Source organism: Amaranthus tricolor, chromosome 12, assembly GCF_026212465.1.
Source record: "Amaranthus tricolor cultivar Red isolate AtriRed21 chromosome 12, ASM2621246v1, whole genome shotgun sequence".
NCBI lineage: Eukaryota > Viridiplantae > Streptophyta > Magnoliopsida > Caryophyllales > Amaranthaceae > Amaranthus > Amaranthus tricolor.
In genome coordinates, this window is record NC_080058.1 from 2026597 (window position 1) to 2051553 (window position 24957).

At 34.6% G+C, this 24957-nt stretch overlaps 2 protein-coding genes across 5 annotated transcripts; one reads left to right on the forward strand and one right to left on the reverse strand.

Annotated features, from left to right (window-relative positions):
* Window positions 1-907: 907 nt before the first annotated feature.
* On the reverse strand, window positions 908-7913 carry LOC130796862 (DET1- and DDB1-associated protein 1). 4 transcript variants are annotated; one of them, XM_057659281.1, is made up of 5 exons: window positions 7668-7913; window positions 3291-3351; window positions 2364-2428; window positions 1977-2041; window positions 908-1885 (listed from the first exon to the last, which is right to left on the reverse strand). In XM_057659281.1, exons 1-4 carry the CDS (start codon window positions 7749-7751, stop codon window positions 2012-2014), a joined length of 240 nt encoding a protein of 79 aa, XP_057515264.1. In that variant the 5' UTR covers window positions 7752-7913; the 3' UTR covers window positions 908-1885; window positions 1977-2011. The 4 variants fall into 4 exon arrangements, with proteins under 4 accessions (XP_057515264.1, XP_057515262.1, XP_057515263.1 ...); XM_057659282.1 differs by having other exon boundaries at window positions 1809-1885; window positions 1983-2041; XM_057659279.1 differs by lacking the exon at window positions 2364-2428 and having other exon boundaries at window positions 925-1885.
* Window positions 7914-15007: 7094 nt separating this feature from the next.
* On the forward strand, window positions 15008-24111 carry LOC130828747 (DDT domain-containing protein PTM). Its single transcript, XM_057694712.1, has 10 exons — window positions 15008-16397; window positions 16489-17067; window positions 17545-17726; window positions 17842-18578; window positions 18857-19139; window positions 19226-19350; window positions 19565-20025; window positions 20788-20816; window positions 21495-22160; window positions 22282-24111. Exons 1-10 carry the CDS (start codon window positions 15154-15156, stop codon window positions 23760-23762), a joined length of 5787 nt encoding a protein of 1928 aa, XP_057550695.1. The 5' UTR covers window positions 15008-15153; the 3' UTR covers window positions 23763-24111.
* The last annotated feature ends 846 nt before the right edge of the window (window positions 24112-24957 follow it).

A 24957-nucleotide genomic window follows, 5' to 3' on the forward strand; every position in this document is an offset into this window, starting at 1 on the left:
ATAGGCATCAAATCAATCATCATATGTTTTAGAATTTTTAGATAAAAAGTGTTGGCACTTTCAATTCTAAGAGGATCCAATGTCTCAAGTAAAGTGCATAGGAAATGCACATTATGACATTTTCTTTAATTGAAGACTTGTATTTGAAATTGACATTTATATTTGACAAGGGTACTTATTTACTTCCTTGTTTTTTTCTTTCTCCCTACATTTTACACCCTTTTTAAAGTAATTTTAAATTTTAATATCTCTAATACAGTTCATAAAAAATTATAAGAAATATATAGTAAAAACGTATACGTTAAGACAAATTTAATGAGACTTCACATGGATAAATTTTATCATCTATATATGTCTTTAAAATCTTAATTAAATTTCTCTCTCCAAAATAGAATATTCTAAATGGGAAGAACATTAGAAAACAAAATTAAATTTCTCTCTCCAAAATAGAATATTCTAAATGGGAAGAACATTAGAAAACCAAGGGAGGATATAATATGAATGCTTGAAGTAAACTAAAAAGTTTAATATAGACTAACAAAAATCTGTAGAACGCATAGTTGTACATTAGAATTACCGTATTCTTAATGCCTACTTATATTATCCCTAATGCTTACTTATCGTATCCTTAATGCATACTTTTAATATCTTAATTATCTACTTACATTATTTTTTATTGTCTACTTATAATATTTTAAAAAATATAATGGATCGGCCCAATTAGAAATAGTAGAGACCATCTTTCACAAAAATTTGTGTTACTCCATAAAATAACACTACCTTTTACTTTTTTTTTGAGTTTGTTGCTGAAAGTAAAATTTTCTTTAAACTTGTAAATATTAATAGCAACTTTAAAAGAAGAAAAGAGTAAAATAAAACAATAATTACGATGAGATAAAAAAAATAATTTAAATGTGTAGATGAAAATTTAAGAAACAGTATGTATAGATCATAAATATAAATAAAAAGAAAAATAAAACTAATTCTTTGAAATAGAATAGAGTAGATGGAAAAGTGGAGCCATTGCTATGTCGGAAAACTGATCTGACTACGTAATCAAAAATACTCTCTTCCTATGAGAAAACACCACATGACTCAAAAACTTCTCACATAATTGAGTCATATGGTGCTTTCTTATAGGAACCGAGTAGTGAACTAGAAAAGATTTGCAGGTTTGGTTATAATCATTTTTTGTAACAGAGAAACTAATATGTATCAAGGAACCAACCCAATCAAAAGCTTATTAATACGTAACTAAGAAACTAATACATGTTAAGAAACCAACAATACGGTTCTTATTATTTTTGTGATCATGATGCTTTACTAAACATTGCCTAGCCTTTTGGACAAAACAATACATAATATTACAATTTGATTATTTACAAAGCAGTGCAAAGCTACAAACTGGAAGACATAATAGTTCTCTAAGACATACCAAGCAACGAGTCGTCAGCTGGACCACGACTTGTTTGTTGTTTCGCCTTTGTTTTTTCCGAAATCCCGGACCTCTCCGGTATTGCTGATGAGTCATTGACTATAAACGATGACTAGTTGCCTTCTCTGTCTGTTTCCGAACAGTGAAGTTTACAAGTCTTACCAACAATCCAACATACTCCAAATTTCCGAGTTTGATTCCTCAATGTCCTACATATCAAGGGAAATCCCGGTTTTTATAACCCACAACCATAGACTCCCTCTAATATATAACTAGGCGTCTAGAACATCGTTATTTACTAATAATACGAACACGAGTTTATCCACAAAATCAGGGTTCATCAACAGGTGATAAGAACATTCAAAGAGGAGTTCCCGAGGAAGAAGCTCTTGGATGCTTGGCTCCGTTTTCGGGCGCAAGGTGTTCTGAAGCGGCTCTCTTGGGTCTCAACTGCGTTTACGTAAGAAAAACGAAAAGGCCAAATAATCAAGTATGTGCACATTACTACATAAATCAGCTAAAAATGAAGTAGCTGAATTACCGGTACCTTCTCTGCATGCTTATAGAAGTGTCGGATCAGAATGTTTTTGCTCTCCGTACAGATAACTGCAAGGGTCTCAAACAGTCAGTGTTGCTCGGTTACTAGAAACAGAAAGCAAGTACAAACCGCTAATGCTCTTACGAAACAACGAACTAACGTACAACAGTACAATCCATGTCAACTAACTAGCGGAATTCTTTCCTGTTATAAGTAGCACGATTTCACCTAATGGTCCAAATTCTGTTAAACCTTTCTAAATTTAAAATTAAACCGTTAAAACCAAAAAGTAGACAGTAGGAATTAGGACCATAGTGCAAAAACAAGGCCCCATCACTGAATCGTAAAGGTTTATGAATTTACAACGACTTAAGTATAGGCCACACTGACCGTGAAATCACCCGCGTTGAACGTAAAATCCGTTTTGCGACTGCAAACGAAACCGTTTTTCTGCACTATTATTATTTAGGGCAAGGAAATTAGACCACAAAATACCTACAAGAGAATTCCTATTGGATTATTTATATGCATTTATAAGGTAAAACAGACGCAATCATTTGCTACACACAAAACATTGCGAATTTCATCCACAAAGTCTCTTGCCAGTCACAGGCTCACAGCACGCAAGAATATTCCAAGTGAAAATCATATGTATAAAAAAGAGCAAATATTATCCCAGAAAAGAACCTCGCATGTTATTCAATGCCAGCTAGCAGCTAGAGATGCCTTCAAACGTGTCAAATCGGAAAGGTCTTTACCCCTTTATTTCAAACTTCGGGCATCAATGAGAAATGTACACATTATAATCAGTGAACAACAGTAAAGGGACAAGCCAAGTAAGAAACACCACTTGTGAGTGGTTGTGAACTCATTGTCGATTTCAAGCCTGGGTATAGGAGGAGGATTGTGATAGGTTAGCGACAAATTTTCGGTTTCAAGCCCTCGTAAAGGAGGAGGATTGTGATAGGTTAGTGAACCAAATTAAGATTGTTATTTAACTACCCTAATCCACGTAAGTATAGTGTAGGTCGAACACCCTCTATATGTGTGCTGAACCAACTCGACAACCATTCTTGTGTTTTACTTTTAAATGTCACACAATTCAACATTAATAAGGTTTTTAATCAAATGATCTGACCCGGGCCTAGATTCGCCCGAAGCTCAGAGTCCCCATAGAATTAAGGTAAACATTATCACAGGATCCTACCCTATAACATCCAACTGTCTAAACATAACAGTGCAAATGTTGCAAACATGAGTACATTTAGTATAAGACGGCCAAAAGTTTAGATGGTTACAATGATACAATTTTCATACCTTGATCTGGTGGTGGAAGAGTACGATTATGCGTAGGATGGTACGTTGTAGGTGTCAATCTCTGCGAATAAAGAAATAAGGAACAAAATTACAATGCTATAAAGTGAACGCGGCTCGTACTGTTCAGCTTAAAAACACGCCATCAAGTAAGTAGAACTTTACAAATGAAAACAATCAAGTCTTTACCCAATACCCATTAAGTGCAGGCTTTCATAGAGGTTTTGATAATTAATTACGGTAATTTATAGGTCGAGTGGAGGCATGAAGAAAACACGATAAATCAAGCTTCATGGTCACAAGTGAAGATATGACTTCCCAAAAACCAACAAGTATGACAAGAAAATTATTGATCAGGCCGGAAATCATAATGGACGAATTGATCCACACAGCAGATTATTCCCGAGATGATATCCTCATTGTAGATGATAAAACCACAATATAAATCTAGTCCACATACCAGAATAGTCCCGTATACAACTTACTTTCCCTATAATGGATTGTCAAACAACGGGTCAGAGAGAATCCTATACTACAAACTACCAAACCAAGCTAATTGCTAAAAGTTCCATATTGGAAGATCATATTTCTAAAGCTGGAAAATTGGCTAAACTCGTCATGTTTGTAATAAGAATCACGTTGCTTTTGGCTAGTTCACAAAATATATCAAATCTATATGCATAATTTGACAAATTAATCGTTATTTAATGCATCAAAGCGGAGGGTACAGTACAGATTATCATAATAGTTTGTTAGTAATAGATTGCAAAAAAAGCAAGTCAGTGAGAGAAAAAAGATTGATAAATATTACATACTTCCACAATTTCTTTTTTTAGTGAACCATTTCTTTTGTGGACACTTTATTTATGTGCAAACTACATCCATTTCTCTTATATTTTACATGGGTACTTTTGTGCACTTATACTTGCTCATAATTCCTAATTATGCATGCCAAAACCAAAAGGTGGATTTAATAACAACCAGAGCCTAGGACAAAGGTCGACCATGGTCCACTTTCAAAAATCAAGGAAATATAATTGTTATGGGGTACATAAACTGCAAATTATTTCAACTATATGTTTAAACTCACATACCCGTTGATCAACATAACATAAATGCTCAATTACTCTAAAAAAAATATATATTATGCTCACCGCTCAGGCGCTCACTTAGCTCTTTAGTGTGATATTGACATGAAAACTTTAGCACTCGATCATGACTTCGCCTCAGTATAAGAAGAGGGGGGGAGATACATAGAGAAGGCTATCTGAATATTTTGACTTCTGTAAGAGTTCTTAGCTCATTTGGGAGGGAAAATGCTATTCCGAGCTTGTATTATCTTAAGTTCTATGTATTCTTTATCTTATTAATGACAATAATCTTTGCCCTTCAAACGTTTACTGTGCATGTCAGGTTAATTAGATGTGTCGTGACTCGTGAGCCAGCTCATATATTATTTAACAAAAACTAGGTATCGAGGCCCGAGTCAATAGTGATTCGTGAACATGTTTACTAACAAATCCGAACAATCTTTTGATAGAAGTAATTAATTAACAGTCTCTGATTATGAAAAAAAAAAAGTTTTTGCAGTCTGGCATGCAAATAATCCCATTTCAAAAAAACATTTATAAATGATGTAAAATATGACTTTCAATGTCCTAAATCTTATATTAAAGTCTTCCAACTTTGCACCAAGACATGACTAGAACGTTCTTTTTCTAATTATAATTACCAAAAAAGGAAACTTATATTGATGACGAATAAAAGTGTACAATTCATGACTATCTATTAAATTCTAGAACATAAACCATCCAAAGGTTGAAGCTCCGCTAGACAGCCATATGATGAACTAACATATTCCATGCCGCTAAAGTGACTAAAAGAACAAACCGCAAAGTAATGGAGAACTCTGAAGAAAAACAATGAAAAGCAAGCCAAAAGCAGATTGCTCCACTTTAAATTTAGGAGATCAGTGTCAAGCAATCCCCTTCAATGTCCAACCATAAGACTTAACTTGACAAGCTGATTGCAGACAAAAAGGAGGAGCTTGAGCTTCCTTCAACTCGGCTTCTATCCACCTTGCCTTCTTATGACCCCCAATAGGGCAATACACACTAAACTCAATGTATTCCTAATCCCAAACACCTACCATTTCTTCCTATGACCAATCTTAGCAGCATGAAAATTAACTTCCAAGATTTCAAACTTTGTAGTCTCCAAACTAGGCCTTGGGACATGTAACTTATGATTTTCCAACTACAAACGTTCAACACATTTTGAAGCAATAACAAAAGATTTATACCAATCACTATCCCATCCATCAAAAGCCAACTAATTTTCACTCCATACGCGGCTCAAATCACAGCAAGAAAACAGCAAGCATCAAAATTGTCAGACCTTGAAAAGTTGGCATGAAACCAATCCCTAACCTCATGAAACAGTAAAGAGGTAATCACAAGGTGGACTGGATTTATCTTGAACCTAAACTCCGGTCCAACGGAAACAAGAGGGCCTTTGCATCGATGAAGCTATTAGCTAATGGGCTCAAAGATTTGTTTGCATGCTTCACTATGGCAAGAAAAAGGGCCCCTTCCTTTGGGCATTGACAAGGGGTAAGGCCCAGTTGAAAATAACATCATCCTCACCTCTTCCAGCAAAATTTTTTGAAGTTGTAGTATGCAATACATAATATTGGATTTCTCAGCTGTATTTTTAAAAACAATTGCTTTTAGTGTCTTGGTATTGCATCTAATTGATCTATTTGTGTATAACTAATAAAGACTAGGCTCACTTACTATTAGCTGAAAAAACTCGTTCTAATTCAATGCCTTAACCTTTGCTCACAAAGAAATGTCCTTAACCTCATCAAACTCTAGTAAACATAAAGCAAGATAGGTTAGATTACAAGCTATAATGCCCATATTAAAACATCTTATCCCATGGGGATTGATAATAGGCATAAGTTATGGTCGTATACAATACTTTGATACTCACATTGTCATAAAGATTGCCATAACGATTGTCATATTACCCTATGTTCCATGTACATTCTGGGACATCTAAGCGACAACCTCATAAAAATGTATCAACTAGTCAACTAGAATTGTATGTTTTTGAATCATGGTCCTGGGATCAGGATCCTGATCTCCACACTTAGCTTGGAGATCTCCCTAAAATCTCTCAAAAAGGACGTAGCATCAAATGCATGGCAGCAAGAATAGGGCTACTTCTAGTGCCTTGTCTCCTCGTGTGATGTGACAGAGACATGCTTTTGTTGACAAGGAATATGAGTTTCCATAAAACGGGTAGAATGTGGACTTAGTTTTTAATGCTTCACTTCACAACCAATGAGAGGTTGTCACGTCAATAGGTGTAGCAGACTCTACATGCAAAGCTAGGGAAAAGGTAAAGATCCCAGAAAGAATGTTAGCGGTAGCACACAAGGCTAAAAGGGACATTCATTAGCATGATGAGGGTTACGTTGTTCCAAGCCAATGATGAGGTAACCTCCACATTCATCGCCTCTCAAGTAACTTAATTCGAGCCAACGAAACTATTGCTCTCAATCATTGGTGAATGAATATTCTTCCATCTACTCTTACATTGAAGAACGTTTATTAAGACCTCACGCGATAAACAAAACCCTAGCCAAGTTCATCCAAGCTAAGTCCAGGATTAGACGTCCTAGGTACTCATCCTTTATATTCCCTGAGTTGAGCGTCGAAGCAAGTCCCTGCTGTCATCCTCTGGGTCCCTCTAATGTTTGTTATTTGCGCAGACTATGTCATCAGAGTGGTTTTACATGCAAGAAGGGCTAGATAGCAAAGACAGGATCAGACCCACCAAACTCCCCTCTCTCTCAAACTCTAGAACTAATCAAGCTTAGTGCTAATTACTTGTTTTCAGTCCTTGACGAAAATAGGATGCATTATCAATTATCAATTACTTCCTCAATCAAAGGAGACATAATTTAGTATAAAAAAAAGCTTATTCAAAATGTTATCATAGTAAATCATATCTAACCTGAAGCCCTTTGCTCCTAAGTCCTAAATTAGCACAAAATACTATGTCTTCCAACAAAATGGCACAAATCTCAGATAATAAGTATAAAGTTGAATTAGCACAAAAAAAGGTATGATACTTAACTAATAACACTAAAAACTTCAAATTTGCATTACAAATAATATGAGCTAAATAAAACTCCATGATTTCAGCTACCCATATGAAAATTAAAAAAAAATCACAATAACCCACAATCAAAACAGCAAATCAAAATCAGATTATGATTAAGTAACTACAATTGACAAAACATCAAAGATTCAAACTTTCATCTCAAAAACACAAAAAGATTCAACCTTTAAAGGAAAATTGAGATCTTACAGAAGGATTTGAAGGATCAGATGGACGTAGTTGGCTGAAGTTGTGAGGGTCGTATGAAGGCCAGTCACCAAAAATGGACTCCATCAATAAGGAGATATAATGAACTCAAAAACACAGCAATTCTCAGAAAATTGCTATGTAAATGATGATTTTGATTAGGAGAGGATGAAAAAATGTGTAAGCAAATGTTTTTGATCAAATGTAAAAAATGTGCATTAATATTGCAACTTGGTGAATTATCTACAAGTTGGGAGTTGGAGTCCTTTTTTCCATTATTTATTTCGGCCTTCTGGGTTTATCTATTTTTAGTTTCTAGGTAAAAGATGGTAAATTGAAAATTTTATAGAGTGGTAAAAAATGTATCTAAAATAATTCAATCTCTTTCATGATTTACTTATAATAATCTTATTTATTGATTAATTATAAATAATTCCAACTTTAAAAGATATATGCTCATATTAAACTTAAGTAACCTTTTAACCTGCTATAGTAAGTAATTCACCAAAAAACTAAATTGAAAATTAATGTAAAATTAGAGAAAAATTTTGAAAATTTACATAAAATATTTTTAATGATAGAAAAAATCAAAAAAAATTTTAAACATTTTTTCATATTTTTTTGACATTTTATTTTAATTTACCTTTTTTTAAAAAAAATTAAACTTGTTATAGCAGGTCAACTAAAATAAATTATTCATATTTTTAATTTAATCAGCTAAGTTTACTCTAGGCAAATACCCCTTTTATTATAGGAAAATTGTTCAATTATTCTAGGTAATTTTTCCTAAAATAAATTATACTTTTAAATTTATGGTGGGGTAAAATAAATTATATCCAACTCCAAAGGACACGTAAGATTGCAAGGGACGTTTGACAACTGATTATTAGATGTTGGTTATTAGCTATTGTTTTTTTAGTTTGCTTGTTTAATAAGTTGAAGGTGTTAATTGTTTTGTTGGATTATAAAGTAGTTGGATAAATCGATTATCTTATGTTATGGTAAGTGAGAAACTGTAAGTTTACAGTTAGAATCAAGGTAATCCTTGATTGTAGATGAACAACAGAGAGGAAGAAGAAGAAAGGAAACGTTCTCTGTTATTCAAAATTCAAAAACCCATTGTTTTTCAGAAAACCGAAAACCAAAATATATCAATTAACTGAAAAACTAAAACAAAATGAATACATAAATACTTGGTGAGCTGGCAATCACCCTAATACCCCCCCTTCAAGATGGACATGAAGGATAGTGAAGAAGTCCAATCTTGGAACAAAGAAAATTATGTTGAGCAGCCCCTAATGGTTTAGTCATCAAGTCAGCCAATTGTAGAGTGGAATTGACATGAGACAAAGATACAAACCCAGATACAACATGATCTCTGATATAGTGGCAATCAAGTTTGAGATGTTTTGTTCTTTCCAGGAAGACTTCATTTTCAGCAATGTATTGAGCAGATTTATTATCACAAAAAAGGGATATAGGTCTTGGAACAAAAACATTCAGATCTTGTAATAAACTTTCCAACCATACGATTTCACTTGTTGTCTGACTCATAGATCTATATTCAGCTTCTGTGGAACTTTTAGAGGTGACTTTTTGCTTCTTTGTCTTCCATGAGATAAGAGAATTGCCAAGGAAAACACAATACCCAGTGAGAGATTTGCCAGAATAAGTACAAGAACCCCAATCAGCATCACTATAAGCATGTAGCTGAAAATCAATGTTAGAACTATAGAATAACCCTGTATTAAGAGTACCCTTAAGGTATTTCAGGACATGTAAGGCAGCTGCAAAATGAGGAGCCCTGGGAGCACTTAAAAATTGACTAAGTTGCTGCACAGAATAAGAAATATCAGCTCTAGTCATGTTCAAATAAAGAAGTTTCCCAATAAGTCTTCTGTATATTTCAGGATTATCCAATAAATCTCCAGTCAAAGTACTGAGGTTGAGGCCTTTGGGTAAAGGGAAAGGGGAAATTTTGCAATTTTCCATTTTGGTGTCTTGAAGTAAATCAAGAATGTATTTTCTTTGATTTAAGAAAATGCCTTCTGAAGTTCTGTGAACTTCAATTCCAAGAAAAAATTTCAAATCACATAAGTCCTTAATAGTGAAGGTTTGGTGAAGTTGAGATTTAATATGAGAAATAATTAAAGTATTTGAACCAGAAATTAAAAGATCATCAACATAGGCAACAATAACAGTAAAATCAATTCCATCTGTTTTTGTAAACATGGAAAAATCTTGTTTGGATTGGATAAAACCCAAAGAATGAAGCAAGAACTTTTTAAGTTCAATGTTCCATTGTCTGGAAGCCTGTTTAAGGCCATATAAAGATCTGTTTAGTTTACATACCTGACCAGGAAGAGCCTTGGAATACCCTTGAGGAGGTTTCATATATATGTCTTCTGTTATATATCCATGTAAGAAGGCATTATTTATATCAATTTGTTGGATAGTCCAGTGTTTAGCAGCAGCAAGTGCTATAATGGTTCTAACAGTAGTGAACCTTGCAACAGGACTAAAAGTATATTTATAGTCCTTTCCTTTTATCTGTTTATCACCCCTAGCCACTAACCTTGCCTTGCATCTTTCAATAGTACCATTAGGTTTAAATTTAATTTTGTAAATCCATTTGCAACCAATAGCAATCTTATTAGGAGGTAAAGAAGTTAAATCCCAAGTATGATTGTTTTCCAAAGCTTCAAGTTCTTTGTTCATGGCATTGATCCATCTAGGATCATTTTTGGCTTTATTATAAGAAGTGGGTTCATAAACAGAGAGCATGGAAGAAAGACTATCTAAGTCTTGAGAAGACATATGTTGAAGAGAAGGTTCAGTGTGAACAGTAAAAGATAAGGAAGAAGGAGAAGAAGTATCTTGAGGAGTAGTTAAAGGTTTGATGTTAGGAATAGTTGTAACAAAATCTTGATATTTAGAAGGTAAGATAGGAATTCTGGAAGATCTTCTTGTGTTAGGGATGAGAGGAGAAGAAACAGGTGAAGAAATGAGGTCATTATGTTGAATAGAACCAGAAGAATCATCAGAAATGAATTCAGGGGAAGAAGAAGTAGGTATTTGAGGAGGACAGAAAGAAGGGATTGAAGAAGGAGCAATGGAAGGAATAGAATGAAAATTAGAAATATCATCAGAGGTATCTGATGATAAAAAAAATTGGCTCAGTTTGTTGAGAAGAGGATTTAGATAAAACTTGTTGTTTATAAGGAAAAATGTCTTCTTTGAAAATAACATCTCTACTAAGAATTATTTTGTGTTGATCCAAATCATACAATTTGTATCCCTTCTGAGCATAAGGATAACCAATAAAAATACATCTTTTAGCTCTAGGAGCAAACTTGTCATTGGATTTGTAAGCAGGATAACATAAAGAACCAAAAACTTTGAGATGATCAAAATTAACAGGTTTGTTCATGAGTAATTCATATGGAGACTTCCAATTTAAGACAGGGGTAGGCATGAGATTGATAAGATATGTAGCAGTTAATAAACAATCACCCCAAAATTTAATAGGTAAACCAGCATGAAACCTGAGAGTTCTAGCAACATCTAAAAGATGCCTGTGTTTCCTTTCAACTCTACCATTTTGTTGAGGTAAACCAGGGAGGCTTCTTTGATGTATAATGCCTTTAGAAGCAAAAAGAGAAGAACATGATTGTTGAAAAATTTCAGTACCATTATCACTTCTTATAATTTTAACAGTAGTGTTAAACTGATTAGATACATAGGAAAGAAAAGTAGTTATGATATGAAAAACTTGAGTTTTATTGTGAAGCAAATGTGTCCAAGTAGTTCTAGAGTAATCATCAAGAATAGTAAGGAAGTATGTAGCTCCTGATAAGGAGGGTGATCTGTATGGACCCCAAAGATCAATATGAATAAGAACAAAAGGTGCAGAAGCATGAGATAAAGAAACAGGAAAGGGAAACTTATGATGTTTGCCTAAAATACAAGATTCACAATGGAAATTTGTTTTATTATTATTGATTATTACATGGGGAATATGTTTCATAGATGTAAAAGAAACATGACCTAATCTAGCATGAAGTAAACCAAGACTAGAATTAGAAGAACATGCTGTATTTGCAACAAGAGTATTTGGTGAAACACTATATGAAGAAGCAGAAGAATACAAAAAATATAAGCCTGATAATCTCATAGCAGTGGCTTTGACCTCATTAGTTGTAAGGTCCTGAAAAATACAAGATTGATTAGTAAACTTAGCAAAAAGATTGTTATTGTCAAGTAATTGTCCTACAGATAAGAGATTATGTTTAAAAGAAGGAACAAATAAAACGCTGTTAAGAATGATATCAGAATGAAGTTTAACATTGCCAGAATGAGTGACATTAATAGTGGAGCCATCAGGTAATCCAACAAGAATAGGAGAACGCAAAAGGTGGATGGAAGTAAAAAGTTTAAAATTAGAACACATATGTTCAGAAGCACCAGTGTCAACAATCCAAGAGTTAGGAGAAATGTGTGAAAAATTAGAATCAACATGAGAAACAAAGAAAATACCTGCAGAGTTCACATTTGTGTAAGAAGAAGTAAGAGGATCAGTAGATATAGAAGATTGATTCATGCATTTAATAACTTCCTTGCAGACAACAGATAGAATTTGAGGATCAATAACAGGAGAAGACAATTTTCCAGATGAACCATAACAAGGAACAGAACCAAGAATGGAAGGATTATCAATTTGAACATTAGCAGCTGTTCTAGAAACGAATTTAGATTTCTTATTTGTATACCACTCAGGATAACCTATAAGTTTGAAACATTGATCAATGGTGTGACCTTTACCTTTACAGTGCTCACAAACTTTTTCAAACTTAGTTTTCTTGGAATCCTTTCTCATAGCAACAGAATGATCAGGTTTTGGTTGATGAACAGCAAAAGCACTAACATCATTGGAATGATTTGAATAAAAGTTATTCTGATGTTATCTCTCAACAGATTGTAAAATGTGATACACCTTATTGATGTTAGGTAAAGGATCAGTACTAAGAATGTTTGTCTTAACTTGATCATAAGCTGGATTTATACCAGAAAGAAATTGAATTAGCTTCATTCTATTGTCAGCATCTAAGAGTTTTTTAATAATTCCACAAGAACAATTAGCAAGAATACCACAAGAACAATCAGGAAACCCTTCTAGGTCTTGAATTTCATCCCATATTCTCTTTTTTTTAGCATAATATTCAGAAATAGAAGAATCTTTTTGTTCAATAAGGAAAAGAGACCTATGTAGATCAAACAATTGAGGCACATTACTTTGACCATATCTATCTTTAATTTCTTTCCACAATTGATAAGCTGAATCAACAAACATGAAGGTTTCTGCAATACCTCTCTCCATGGAATTACAATGTAATCATTCCGGATCCATTTCTTGAAATCAGAAGAAGAATCAGTTGGTTTGAGAAGAGTTCCATCAATAAAACTCACTTTATTTCGTGCATGTAAAGCCATCTTCACAGATCTACTCCAATTAACATAGTTAGAACCCGAAAAAAAAAGAGCAACAATAGAATGTTGTGAAAGATCAGAAGAAGAAAGAAAATAGGGATCGTCAAAATTGAAATTCATATTGCTTTGAACTGTAATTTCATCATTGATAGTCAAAGGTGTTTCTGCATGTTTAGAAAATGGCGTTTCTGAATCAGCCATTTAAGCAAGAAAAGGAAACAAAAAAAAAAAAAAAAAAAAGAAGAAAGAAAGTAAGAAACGGAAGCAGTAGGAGCGAAATTTCGCTCTGATACCATGAGAAACTGTAAGTTTACAGTTAGAATCAAGGTAATCCTTGATTGTAGATGAACAACAGAGAGGAAGAAGAAGAAAGGAAGCGTTCTCTGTTATTCAAAATTCAAAAACCCATTGTTTTTCAGAAAACCGAAAACCAAAATATATCAATTAACTGAAAAACTAAAACAAAATGAATACATAAATACTTGGTGAGCTGGCAATCACCCTAATAGTAAGAGTCAGATTTAAATCTACAAAATATAGGCTCAATAACATAGAAAATTTAAATTTAAACCAATTTTCAAACCCTTAAATTAGATTCATATACGAGTCTAGACGCATGCAAATCTCTAATTGTTAAACTTTGCAACAAGTATATCATATAGTTATTGCATAACAAAGGTCGTTATAGAGAAAAGAAAACCAAACTTCTAAGTCAATTTATATACATACTAAACTTAAGTTAGTTCATGAGTTACTTCATACAACTATTTTCTTCATATAAGATCCAGAAAAACATATTTTTTCGTATAGTGTCTTTATGTCACCTTCTTATATTAAAAAGTGAAAAAGGATAAATTATTACATATGAAAATATAAAAAAATCTCTAACTACATTATTGTTTAACATGGGGTTACTATTCACAAAGAGTATGATGATTATATTTATTTCTCTTATATCTACAAATTATTTAACGCAACTTTAAAAAATCAACTAAATATTAGTTATTGATAAGTTTAACGATTTCAAGCTTCTACAAACTAGTTTTACCATATATAGCATGTATGGGATGCACCAAGATAATCGATCAGCAGAGTTACTCAAACTTTGACTAATTTGAGTTAAAAATATAAATCATTTAATAGAAATATACACATATCATATTTTCTACCATAAATACGAAATCACTTTTGTATCCTCTGTGTTTTAGAAAATAAATTTTGATAAACGTAATTTATCATTAAAGCTCAAAACTCAAACCACTTTATAGAAAATCATAACAGAAAAAGAAAATCAGATTTTTAAATTATCTTCATTATATTATCTCTTCGCATAAGAACATAAAAATCTTTTAATTCATACAACTACACCTCCATCAACATGCCTTTAAAATGCACCAAAACTCATCTAGTTTAAAGGTTACTTCATAACAATCTCTATGCATATGAAATCCACAATTTTCTAATTAGGTTATTTCCTATATTTATATACAATCATAAAAACCTTATAATCATTAAGTCTTACCTTTCTTTCATGTATTGCCTACCAAGTTGGAAGGAGAAAAATGATAGAGCCAATAGTAGAGTGAATTAGAAAACAAGACCTGCATGGTCAACTTGTATTGCCAAAATTTAGGAGCTATTTGGTACAAGAAAATGAGACTTGTGAGTGAATGTCTCAACTCAAATATATAATTTCTTAAAGATATTTTTTTAGAAACTTTTTCTTATTTTCTATCTCTATTCACTCTAAACAAACAAACATTTAAATTTATTTTTAAAATAAAATCTCATTTTATTCCTCAAATCTCTCGTGCCAAACACCCTTTAAAATAAATAATGTAGCAAAATACTTTTCCATTACTTCCAACTTCTAAAGTGTGAAACAACCCAACCCCTTTTTCTTATTTCTTCTCTTGTCAATATATCTATGTCAATTTTTTTCAATTCCCTTTTATAGATCTTCACAGTTTAAAAACCCTAGAATTTCCCCCGAAATTCGGAAATGGAATGGGTGGGGAAATCAGTGACGAAAGATTTTAAAGGGTTTGGGGTTTTTGAGGGATTTATTGAGTCCTATGATTCTTCATCTGGGTTTTTTAAAATCTTGTATGAAGATGGTGATTCTGAAGAAGCTGATTTTTCTGAGGTTTCTCGTTTGATTTCATGTTCAACTGTTTGTAACTCAATTGCTGAGAATCAGAAGAAAAAAGTTGGGAGAAAACCTAAACGTCGTCGTCGGAATGATCAAGGTAAATCGTCTTCTGATGTTGATAATTTAGTGATTGATAATGGGTTAAGTAATTCTGCAATGAGTAATTTTAATGTTTCTGTTGATTTGAATGTAAATGTAAATGGAAATTTGGATTGTGGTGGGAATGACGGGTTTGATCTGAATCGTGGGTTAAATTTTGATGATGGGGTAGAAAATGGGGAAATTAGGGGTTGTATTGACTTGAATTTAAGTGTTGATGATGGTGGAGCTGATGAGAATGATGCTAGGGTTGCAAAAATTGAACCTTTAGGGAAAAAAGAACATGTATTTGATTTGAATTTAGGGTTTAACGAAGAGACTGTAATCGGAGGGATTGGGATTAATGATGGAAATGCTTGTGGAGGGTTAGGAGAACAATTTGAAAATGGGGATTCTAGTAATGGAGATTTGAATAATAGGGTTTTTGATGTTAAATTGGAAGGAGGTGGTTGTGATGGTGTTGACTCGAAACAATGTGGGGATGGTACTTCGGGTCGTAAGAAGAAAAGGAAATTTGAGAGGAATTTGTGTTCTCCTACTGAAACTGTGTTGAGAAGAAGTGCACGACGAGCAAAAGCAGCTGCCTTGCAAGAAAATAATGTTTCTAGTGCAATGGAAGTAGAAGAGGAAGCGAACGATTTGTCCGTGTCAGGAGTTATCAATGAACCGGAAGAAAAGGTTGTTCCTAAGGTGCCGGAAAAGTTTGTAGAGCCTAAGGGTCTTCCTGCCAACATTGAATTCCCACCTTCTTCAGCTAATTTAGATTTGGAGGGAATTCCTGTACTAGATCTTTTTTCGATATATTCTTGTCTGAGGTCGTTTAGTACCTTATTGTACTTGAGTCCTTTTGGATTGGAGGATCTTGTCACAGCATTGAAGAGCAAAGTATCTAATCACCTAATTGATTGTATTCATGTTTCCATCTTGCAAACATTGAGAACACACCTTGAATTGCTGGCAATTGAAGGTTGCGAATCTGCATCCACTTGTTTGAGGTAAAATTTGCACTTCCAAATATTAGGATTTGTGGCAAAGTTAAAATTGTTCCTTGTGATTAATTTGTCACTTATGTTTCACAAATTGTAGGAATTTGAACTGGGATTTGCTGGATGTAATTACATGGCCTGTTTTTATGATTGAATATCTTCTGATTCACGGTTCAGGGCTAAAGCCCGGTTTCACTCTAAATTGTTTAAAGCTATTTGATGGCGAGTATTACACACAGCCAGCAGAGGTGAAGGTTGAACTACTTCGTTGTCTCTGTGATGATGTCATTGAAGTTGATGCCATTAGATCAGAGCTTAGTAAAAGGACAGTTCTTGCAGAGGCTAGTATGGATAGGAGGAGGACCTCTGTTGAAACTCCCGGTGACTCCCTGAGTGAGGATATTATAGAGGTTGTAGATGATGGAAACATTGATGAGTGTTGCCTTTGTAAGATGGACGGAAACTTAATATGTTGTGATGGTTGTCCTGCCGCTTATCATTCAAAATGTGTTGGAATTGTCAGCAGTCTTCTGCCAGAGGGTGACTGGTATTGTCCAGAATGTGTGATTGGAAGACAGAGTTTTAGTAATAAAGCTCAGAAATTCTTTCGAGGTGCAGATTTGCTTGGCATTGATCCTGCTGGACGGTTATTTTTCAGCTGCTTCGACTACCTTGTGGTGTAAGCTCCTCCTTCAAAGTTTATTTAATTCTGTACACGATACACTTCCATTTCCTTGGAGATATAGTATGTTATGTATTCACCTAGCCTGATCGTAGAGTAGCTGTATCTAAACTACTGTTTTGCTACAGTGCCACCAGGATGATTGTATGCTGACATGCAAATAATATGGCTCCATGTTACTGTGTCTTTTTGTAATGTGGTAAAACATATCGAAAGTAAATAAACCTTTGTACGAAACGATCCACTTTAAATGAAAATTTAAGGTACTTTTAATCAATTTAGGGCTTGACATGTCGTTGTTAATCAGACATGGGCACATGAGTTGAATATTTCCTTCTAATCAGCAAGAAAGATGCGTAATGTGCGTTTTCTTTTAGTTGTCCTGTCATTTCTGGAGGGTGAGATGAGGGACTGAGGATATGAGTAGACTTTAACTGAAACATACCTTTGTATTGATGTACGCTTTTTTTACAGGTCAGATTCCTATGATGGCAAGGCTTTATGTAGGTTTTACCACAAAGATGACTTTGGTGGTGTTATTCAACTACTGCAATCATCTGCCTTTGTATATAGGTCAATCCTACGTAAAATTTCTGAACATTGGGCCTTCCCAGCTGACTTGTGTCAACAAAAAAGTGTTTTGAGGTCTGAGAATGGTAAGTTGAGGAATGGGGCAAATTATTGAAGAAAACAAAAAGATTTTTTTTTTTTCATAGAGTCTGGTCTATTAGGCTCTAAATTTTCTGAACTTTCTAATTTTTTTTGGTTCAGATGCTGCAAAACCCTGCTTGGAGACACAAAATCTACTTACAAGCTCTGAAGGATCAGGTGAAGTCTTACAAGAGAATGTGTTGATTCAAAAGTCCCTTAGATCTGCGTCAAATGTAGCTACTAGGGGGATATCTGGGAGTAGCGTTTCAACTTCCAAAAAGGGGAAGAAAAAGGGTTCGTCAAAGCAGTGCGAATCTTTAAAGGTTAAAAAAGAAGGCCTATTAGATGGGCAACCTGGAGATGGTTATAAGAACAGCTATAGCTTTGCAAGGACAGCTGCTTCTGTTGTTGAACAATTGTTGAGGAAACCTTCAGGTAAAGCAAATATAGAAGTTCCGAAGACTGAGGAGGAGATAATATCAATTCAGTTGAAATTTATTTTGAAAAAGTCGGCAAAGTCTTGTTGGATAATTGAAGATCTAAATGGGGGGAGGCAGAAAGAAAAATGTGAATGGTGCTACTGTTGTAGGTTTCCTGTTGAAGGTAGAGGTTGCTTATTTAGTGTCAAAAATACTAGTTCTGTTCCAGCTGCTCTTAAAGTAGAAATTGATAGTATACTGTCAAAAAGGAATAAGAAGGGGCATCTTGTAGATGTCATTTGCTATTTGTTAGGTATGGAAGAGCGCTTGCGAGGATTTCTCGCTGGTCCATGGCTTAAACCTCAATACAGTGAGACTTGGCGTCAACGTGTTCTTAAAGCATCTGATGTTTTATCGCTAAAACTTCCTCTGCTTATGGTAACGTTTGCTCTCTTACATCTGATTGAAATTTATCTGTTCATTATGTTTGCTGCTGTTCATTATGCAAAGGATATACTATTGTATAAATTGACTGTGAATTCGGGACATGTAAATTGACCGTCAATCTGCTGTCATAATCAAACCAATCTTATCCAGTAATGATTTATTGTATCTCTCAGAGCTCCTGATTTTGAGCAATTGTTTGTTTGTCAGTTTGAAATGTTGGCTTTCTATTTTCCAAATCTGTTTTCTTATTTCTGCTGCTGTCCATGCAGTTGGAGTCCCATTTACGTCCTTTGACTCTTTCAGCGGAATGGTACAAACATGTAGATTTGGTCACTACTATGGGTTCCGCTGCCCACTTTGTGGCCAGTTCACGTGCTACGTCAAAGAATGGAATTAACAGAAAAAAGGTTAGATATTCAGAATCCGAGTCTAAATCATCAGCTGCTGGTAAGGGACTGACGTTATATTGGTGGAGAGGGGGTAAAGCTTCTCGGAGTCTCTTTAACTGGAAAGGTGTACCTCGCTTCTTGGCTTTGAAAGCAGCCCGAAAAGGTATGCTTATGTTTTGACTTATTTTGATGATTGGAAACAAACTCGTATAAGTATCATCAACCAAGTTGAATTCTGAAATTGTGCAGCTGGTGCAATGAAGATACCAGACATACAATATCTTGAAGCTTCTGAAAATGTGAAGCGAACCAGATTTGTTGCATGGCGTGCTGCTGTGGAGTCATCTACAAGCCTCGAGCAACTGGCTTTGCAGGTAATGTTGCCCACCCACTGTTTATTGTCAAAGCTGAACTTTTATGCTTAAGCCATCAGCTATTCACCTATCCCCAAATGTTCCTACACATCATTTTATGTTATCGAATGGTCAAGCAACTGGTAGAGTATACTATTTTTATGCTTTAGTCAAACTTGATACATTATGCTTTGGCTGATGGTGATTACATTCTTAATATGTGCTTTTGGCTCAGTTGAGGGAGTTTGATCTGTTTATTCGCTGGGACGATATTGAGAATACTCACTCTCATTCCCTATTGGACAAGGAATCCATTAAGTCAATCAGGTTGTTTAAGAAAGTCATAGTCAGGAGGAAGACTTTAGAAGAAACACTAGCAAGATATCTTCTTGATTTTGGGAAAAGAAGATGTATTCCTGATGTTGTTCATAAACACGGGCAAAAGCTTGAGGAATCGGACAGTGAGAGGAAGAAATATTGGTTGGATGAAGTGCATGTTCCTTTATATCTTTTGAGAAGTTTTGAGGAGCGAAGACTTATGCGGAGGGCTGGTAAAAAAGCTCCCGGTAAATCCAAGAAGGTTGGAAAAGTGGTGAAGAAGCCTCCAAGGGAGAAAGGTTTTGACTATCTTTTTTCAAGAGCAGAAAAGATTGACAGTTATCAATGTGGACATTGTAACAAGAATGTGGCAATCGGGTAATTTCACTATGCTTCTATTATGTTTTTGTTTATGTGTAGCAGTTCGTTTAACATTGGTTGAGGTTGGACTCACAACAGGAGCATTAGGTAATAGGATATGGTGGTAACATGCAATTAAATATATACATATGGCATCGTTAAATTATAATGCAGTATATGGTCTTCTGATTGGCATTAGGCCCTTAATTTTTCTAAGAATTTAACAATTGTGTGTTTAGGGTTTTTTTAAAACATATATTCTGCTTTCCTTTCCTGGACTTTAAGTGATAATGCAGAATATATGCATCTCATTGGCATTTTATACCTTTATAGTTTTTTAAAGTTTCATTCTACTTAATTGTACTCCCTGCATCTCATTTCACATAATTCACATATTATCACCTTTCAACTGAAATTCAAATAGATGTTCTCTGTCGTCCAGTTTTGATATTGTAGAGCTTCCTTAGTCGAATTTTTGAACCTAGTTTTCTGGGGTCTATCTTCTATGATCGTGTGATATTATGTGCACAAGATTAAAGATGATTATGTGATTTAAGTATTTTTTATTTTTTTAGCTGGAGTACTAGTTATGATTTTCTTTGCTCTCATTCTCTCTAAATTTGTTATTACATTGGGATACCTATAAAAGCTTCTGATCTCATGTAAGTTGGGTACAATATGGGAATTCACTTACTTTGATTTGATCTATATATGCTCTATTCTTTGTATCTTGATATTTCTTGCATTGCTGATGCATATCTATTCTGTTTTTCTTTTCAGTGAAGCTGTGAGCTGCCAATTTTGCAATGGTACGTAAAGACTTTTCATAATGGAATGTAATGATGGTTGATGGGTGGTCGGATATCTTCATTTATTGTTCCTCCATCTTAAGAATTCAATTCGATGATGAATGAACAACCTTTTGATAACTTCACTTATTTTGGTGATAACTGACTAGGAGCCATTTGTGTAGTGCTGTTTCTTTGTTGGATAAACGACATTTTTTTAAGAGAAGATATACAACCCTTTGATAGATGCAAATTGCTAAATTGGTGATTTATTTAGTTTAAACTATAGCGAAAACCCCTCAACAGTAGGACAAATGGACTATTAACTTTCGGATGTGGTGCTGAAGTTTGTTTTGGATGAAAATTGTGATAATTTCTTTTGACGAATGTCTGGATATGGATGTTTGTACTTTCTTATTTGCAACTATTCAAAAAGTGCTTTTTAACTTTTGAATAAAACTGGTTTCTTTTTGTGAACTCTTTCAAATAGAATGTAGTACTTTTTTTTTTGTCGCGAAAAGCTTGAAAGTTCCCTATGAAGTATTATTACTCTTGCTGGTGTGGTACTTGTATGAAGTTCTCATGGATGTTGATGTTTTTTTGTCACTCTTTCATCACATTTATTGTGGGTTTAAGTGATGTGCTTGTGTGACATTATGCTGATTCGACTCAATCTAATTACTTGCTTCCTCAACTTAGGTTATTTTCATAAAAGACATGTCATGAAGGCTTCAGAAGGGATTGCCGCTGGTTGCAAATATATATGCCATAAATGCCGTGCAGGGAATCATGTAAATACGAAAAGAACTTTGCGAAAACGGAAGTTTGAAAATCTTCAAGAAACAAAAAATATGAAGGTTGACATTGAAGGTAACCCCGCAAGGTCGAGGGGTAGACCAAAGAAAAAGGGAATACTCTTGGCTAATCGTAGAAAAGTGCTTTTACGAAATGCTAAAAAGATGCAATGCCATGAGCAGACCGTATCGCAGAAAAAAACCAATATCTCCACTGGTATGACTCTGCGCCGTTCGGCTAGGAAAGCAAAGTATACAAGTCCACAACCTAATAAGAGTGCTGTAGGCAGGAAAAGAAAAAGGAACAAATCTAGGACCGTGGCATCAAAAAAGACTTCAGATGGCATCTTGTGGCAGAAGAAAAGAACACCGATTCTCTATTCGTTTTGGATAAACGGCCTTTTTCTGTCTAGGAAGCCAAATGATGAACGAGTGGTACAGTTTAAAAGAAGGAAACTCATTGTGCCATCTGAATACGCTTTTGATATGGATGATCAACCAAAATGTTCTCTATGTTCACGGCAAGGTTCTACGTCAGCTTGTGTGTTTATTGCTTGTGAGATATGTGAAGGTGAAATTACAGTCCGGAATTTTGTTTATAAGTAATCTGAATGACTTGAGATGTATTGCTTTCGTAAAATCATCTTCATAGTGATTTATATTGACTTTCAGACATTTGTTTTTCTGTGCAGCTTGGTTTCATGGTGATGCATTTGGACTCAACAAAGGAAATGTTGAAAGTCTTTTAGGGTTTAAATGCCATGTATGCCTTGAGAGGAGCCCTCCTATTTGTCCTTTTGTTGACATTTCTATGGACAACCGTGCTCCATTTGGTGAACCGACAAGTGAGGCTCAGGAAGCTCATGAATTACCTAAAGTTTGTGCAGTTAGAGAGGATACGGACTGTGTGCCGGAGCTTCAATCTAACGATACAGCTCAGAATTATGATAGAAATCTTCGTCAAAATGGGACTCCGATGCTAGATAGTAATATGGGTTTAGAGGATGGGTCACCTACCAACAAGGACCATAATTGCAACGGAGACTCTACAAATGAGGTTTCGGGTGCTCAGGGATTACATCAAGTAGTTGCAATCAGAAAGGATACAGATACATATACTGTGCAGGAGCTGCAGTGCAACAATGGTTCTTCTAGTCTCTTGGAGGTTGATATGAAGAATTGCGAGACATATTATGACAGAGATGAGACTTCGATGCTAAATGTTGAATTAATGGAAAACGGGTCATTGCCTGCTGAGGAGCTGCACTGTGATAAAGGTTCAACACGCGAGTATCAGGATGCCCTGGGATTACCTGAAGTTGCATTTAGAAAAGAAGCAGTGTGCGTACAGGAACTGTGTAAGGAAGGATCCTCTAGTCTCATGGAGGTTCATACAGCACAGAATTTTGATGAAAATTTAGACAGAAATGGGACTCGGGTGCTGAATTTTGAGCCGAGAGCAGAAAGTTCGGCATTTACCTGCAAGGATCCTCAGTGCAAAGAAGGTTCCACTGGTGAGGCTCAAGTTGCTCAAGAATCACCTGAAGTTGATTGTTTGCGTGCACTTCAGTCGAATGAAGTTACCTCTAATCTCTTAGAGGTCCATACAACACACAAGTGTGACGGAAATCTTGACCAGAATGAGACATCGATAGTAGAAAATGCTTCATCGACCAGCAAAGAGCCTCCATGTAACAAAGGCCTATGTCTTTCGGAGGATCATACAGGTGAAGATTGTGATGGAAGTTTTGACCAAGATAAAACTAAAATGCTAGAAAACGGGTCTCCTACCAGAAAGTCGCTTTTATCCCCTTCAATTGAAGTTCAAGTTACGAATATAGAACCCAAATTACAGGAGTCGGTCGTGAATGGTAACATCGAAGGAAAAAATCTTGACCAGAATGAGACTCCAATGGTAGAAAATGTGTCGTCGACCAGCAAAGAGCCTTCGTGTAACAAAGGTCTATTTCTTTCTGAGGATCATACAGGTGAAGATTGGGATGGAAGTTTTGATCAGGGTGAAATGCTAGAAAACGGGTCTCCTGCGAGCAAAACTCCTTTATCCGGTTCGTGTGAAATTCAAGCTACAGATCTGGAGCCCGAATTACAGGAGTCCGTTGTTAGCATTGAAGGAAACCAGGTAGACCAGCTAACACCATCTACAAACCAATAGTTCCGCACATCAATTCTGGATGGGATGTATCAGTTTCACATGATTTGCTAATTTTTCGCAGATGACAAATCGAAAAAGTCGAATTATTGCCTGTTTTGGGCTATTTTTGGTTGTTTTAAGCGAATCTTAAATTTAAAAGGCGAATAAATTGTCGAATAATGTTACACTGGTATGGACCTAAAGAATTCTGTAGTAGCGAAAGGGTAGACGATTCTTGATTCTTATGGTAGATAAATTCTTGTATTTTCGTTTCGATTGTGGCCTCTTAATACATGAAAGAAGGCTACAGTTTTCTTATCAACAACACTAATATATGTAGTGATGGTGACTATGAATACCTTATACCTAATTTCTGGTTATATGACTGCATACAGTTAACTTAGGTAGGATTGTTTTTACAACAGAATCATATAAAAAATATGCTAAGTTCATTTATCAAAGGTAAATGGTGAATGTAGAATTATTTTTTCACCCTTTCTGTTTCTATTCTGATGCCTTATCCAGAAAATGGATAGTTGTAATGCTGCTATGTGACATTTTTGGTGATATCTTGTAAGTAGTTGATATTCAGTCTCTTGACTAAAGTTATTGGCCGTAGCTATTTGTTGGTTTGATCAATTTGAAGTATTAATTGATAAGTCAGTTGTTATGAATGTGTTTGGTAAAAATTATTTGTGACTATGGATTGTTTTTTAGCAAAAAGTAGATAAAAAGCTAAAAAATAAGTTTTTTATTTTTGTTTAAAAGTCAACTTTTTAGCTAACTTAATAAACCAGTGCTTTGTTGTGGCTGTTTGACAAGTAACTGGGCAATGAAAAAGCCAGTACCATATAATTTGGTGATCATGACATATTTAAGGCCAAAGATAAATTTCAATTTTGAGCCCTTGAAAATTGTTGATAATTTGGCTTTTTAATACATTCTCCAAGTAGTGATTAGTATATCACATCCAATCATATGTATAAACCATTTGACATTTTTTTTAAGTGTTGAGTAACTGTATAAATCAATTGTTAGAGAGATATTTGTAAAAAGTAATTGTGGATTATTAGTTCATTTAGAAAAGTGGATAAACACACCACTATACATTTAAAAAGCTAACCACTAATGTCTAATTCGTTGATTTTGGCGTAAAAACTTATTTTTAGCTAATTTTTCATTCACTGAGCACATGTTAGTGACTCTTTGACCAACA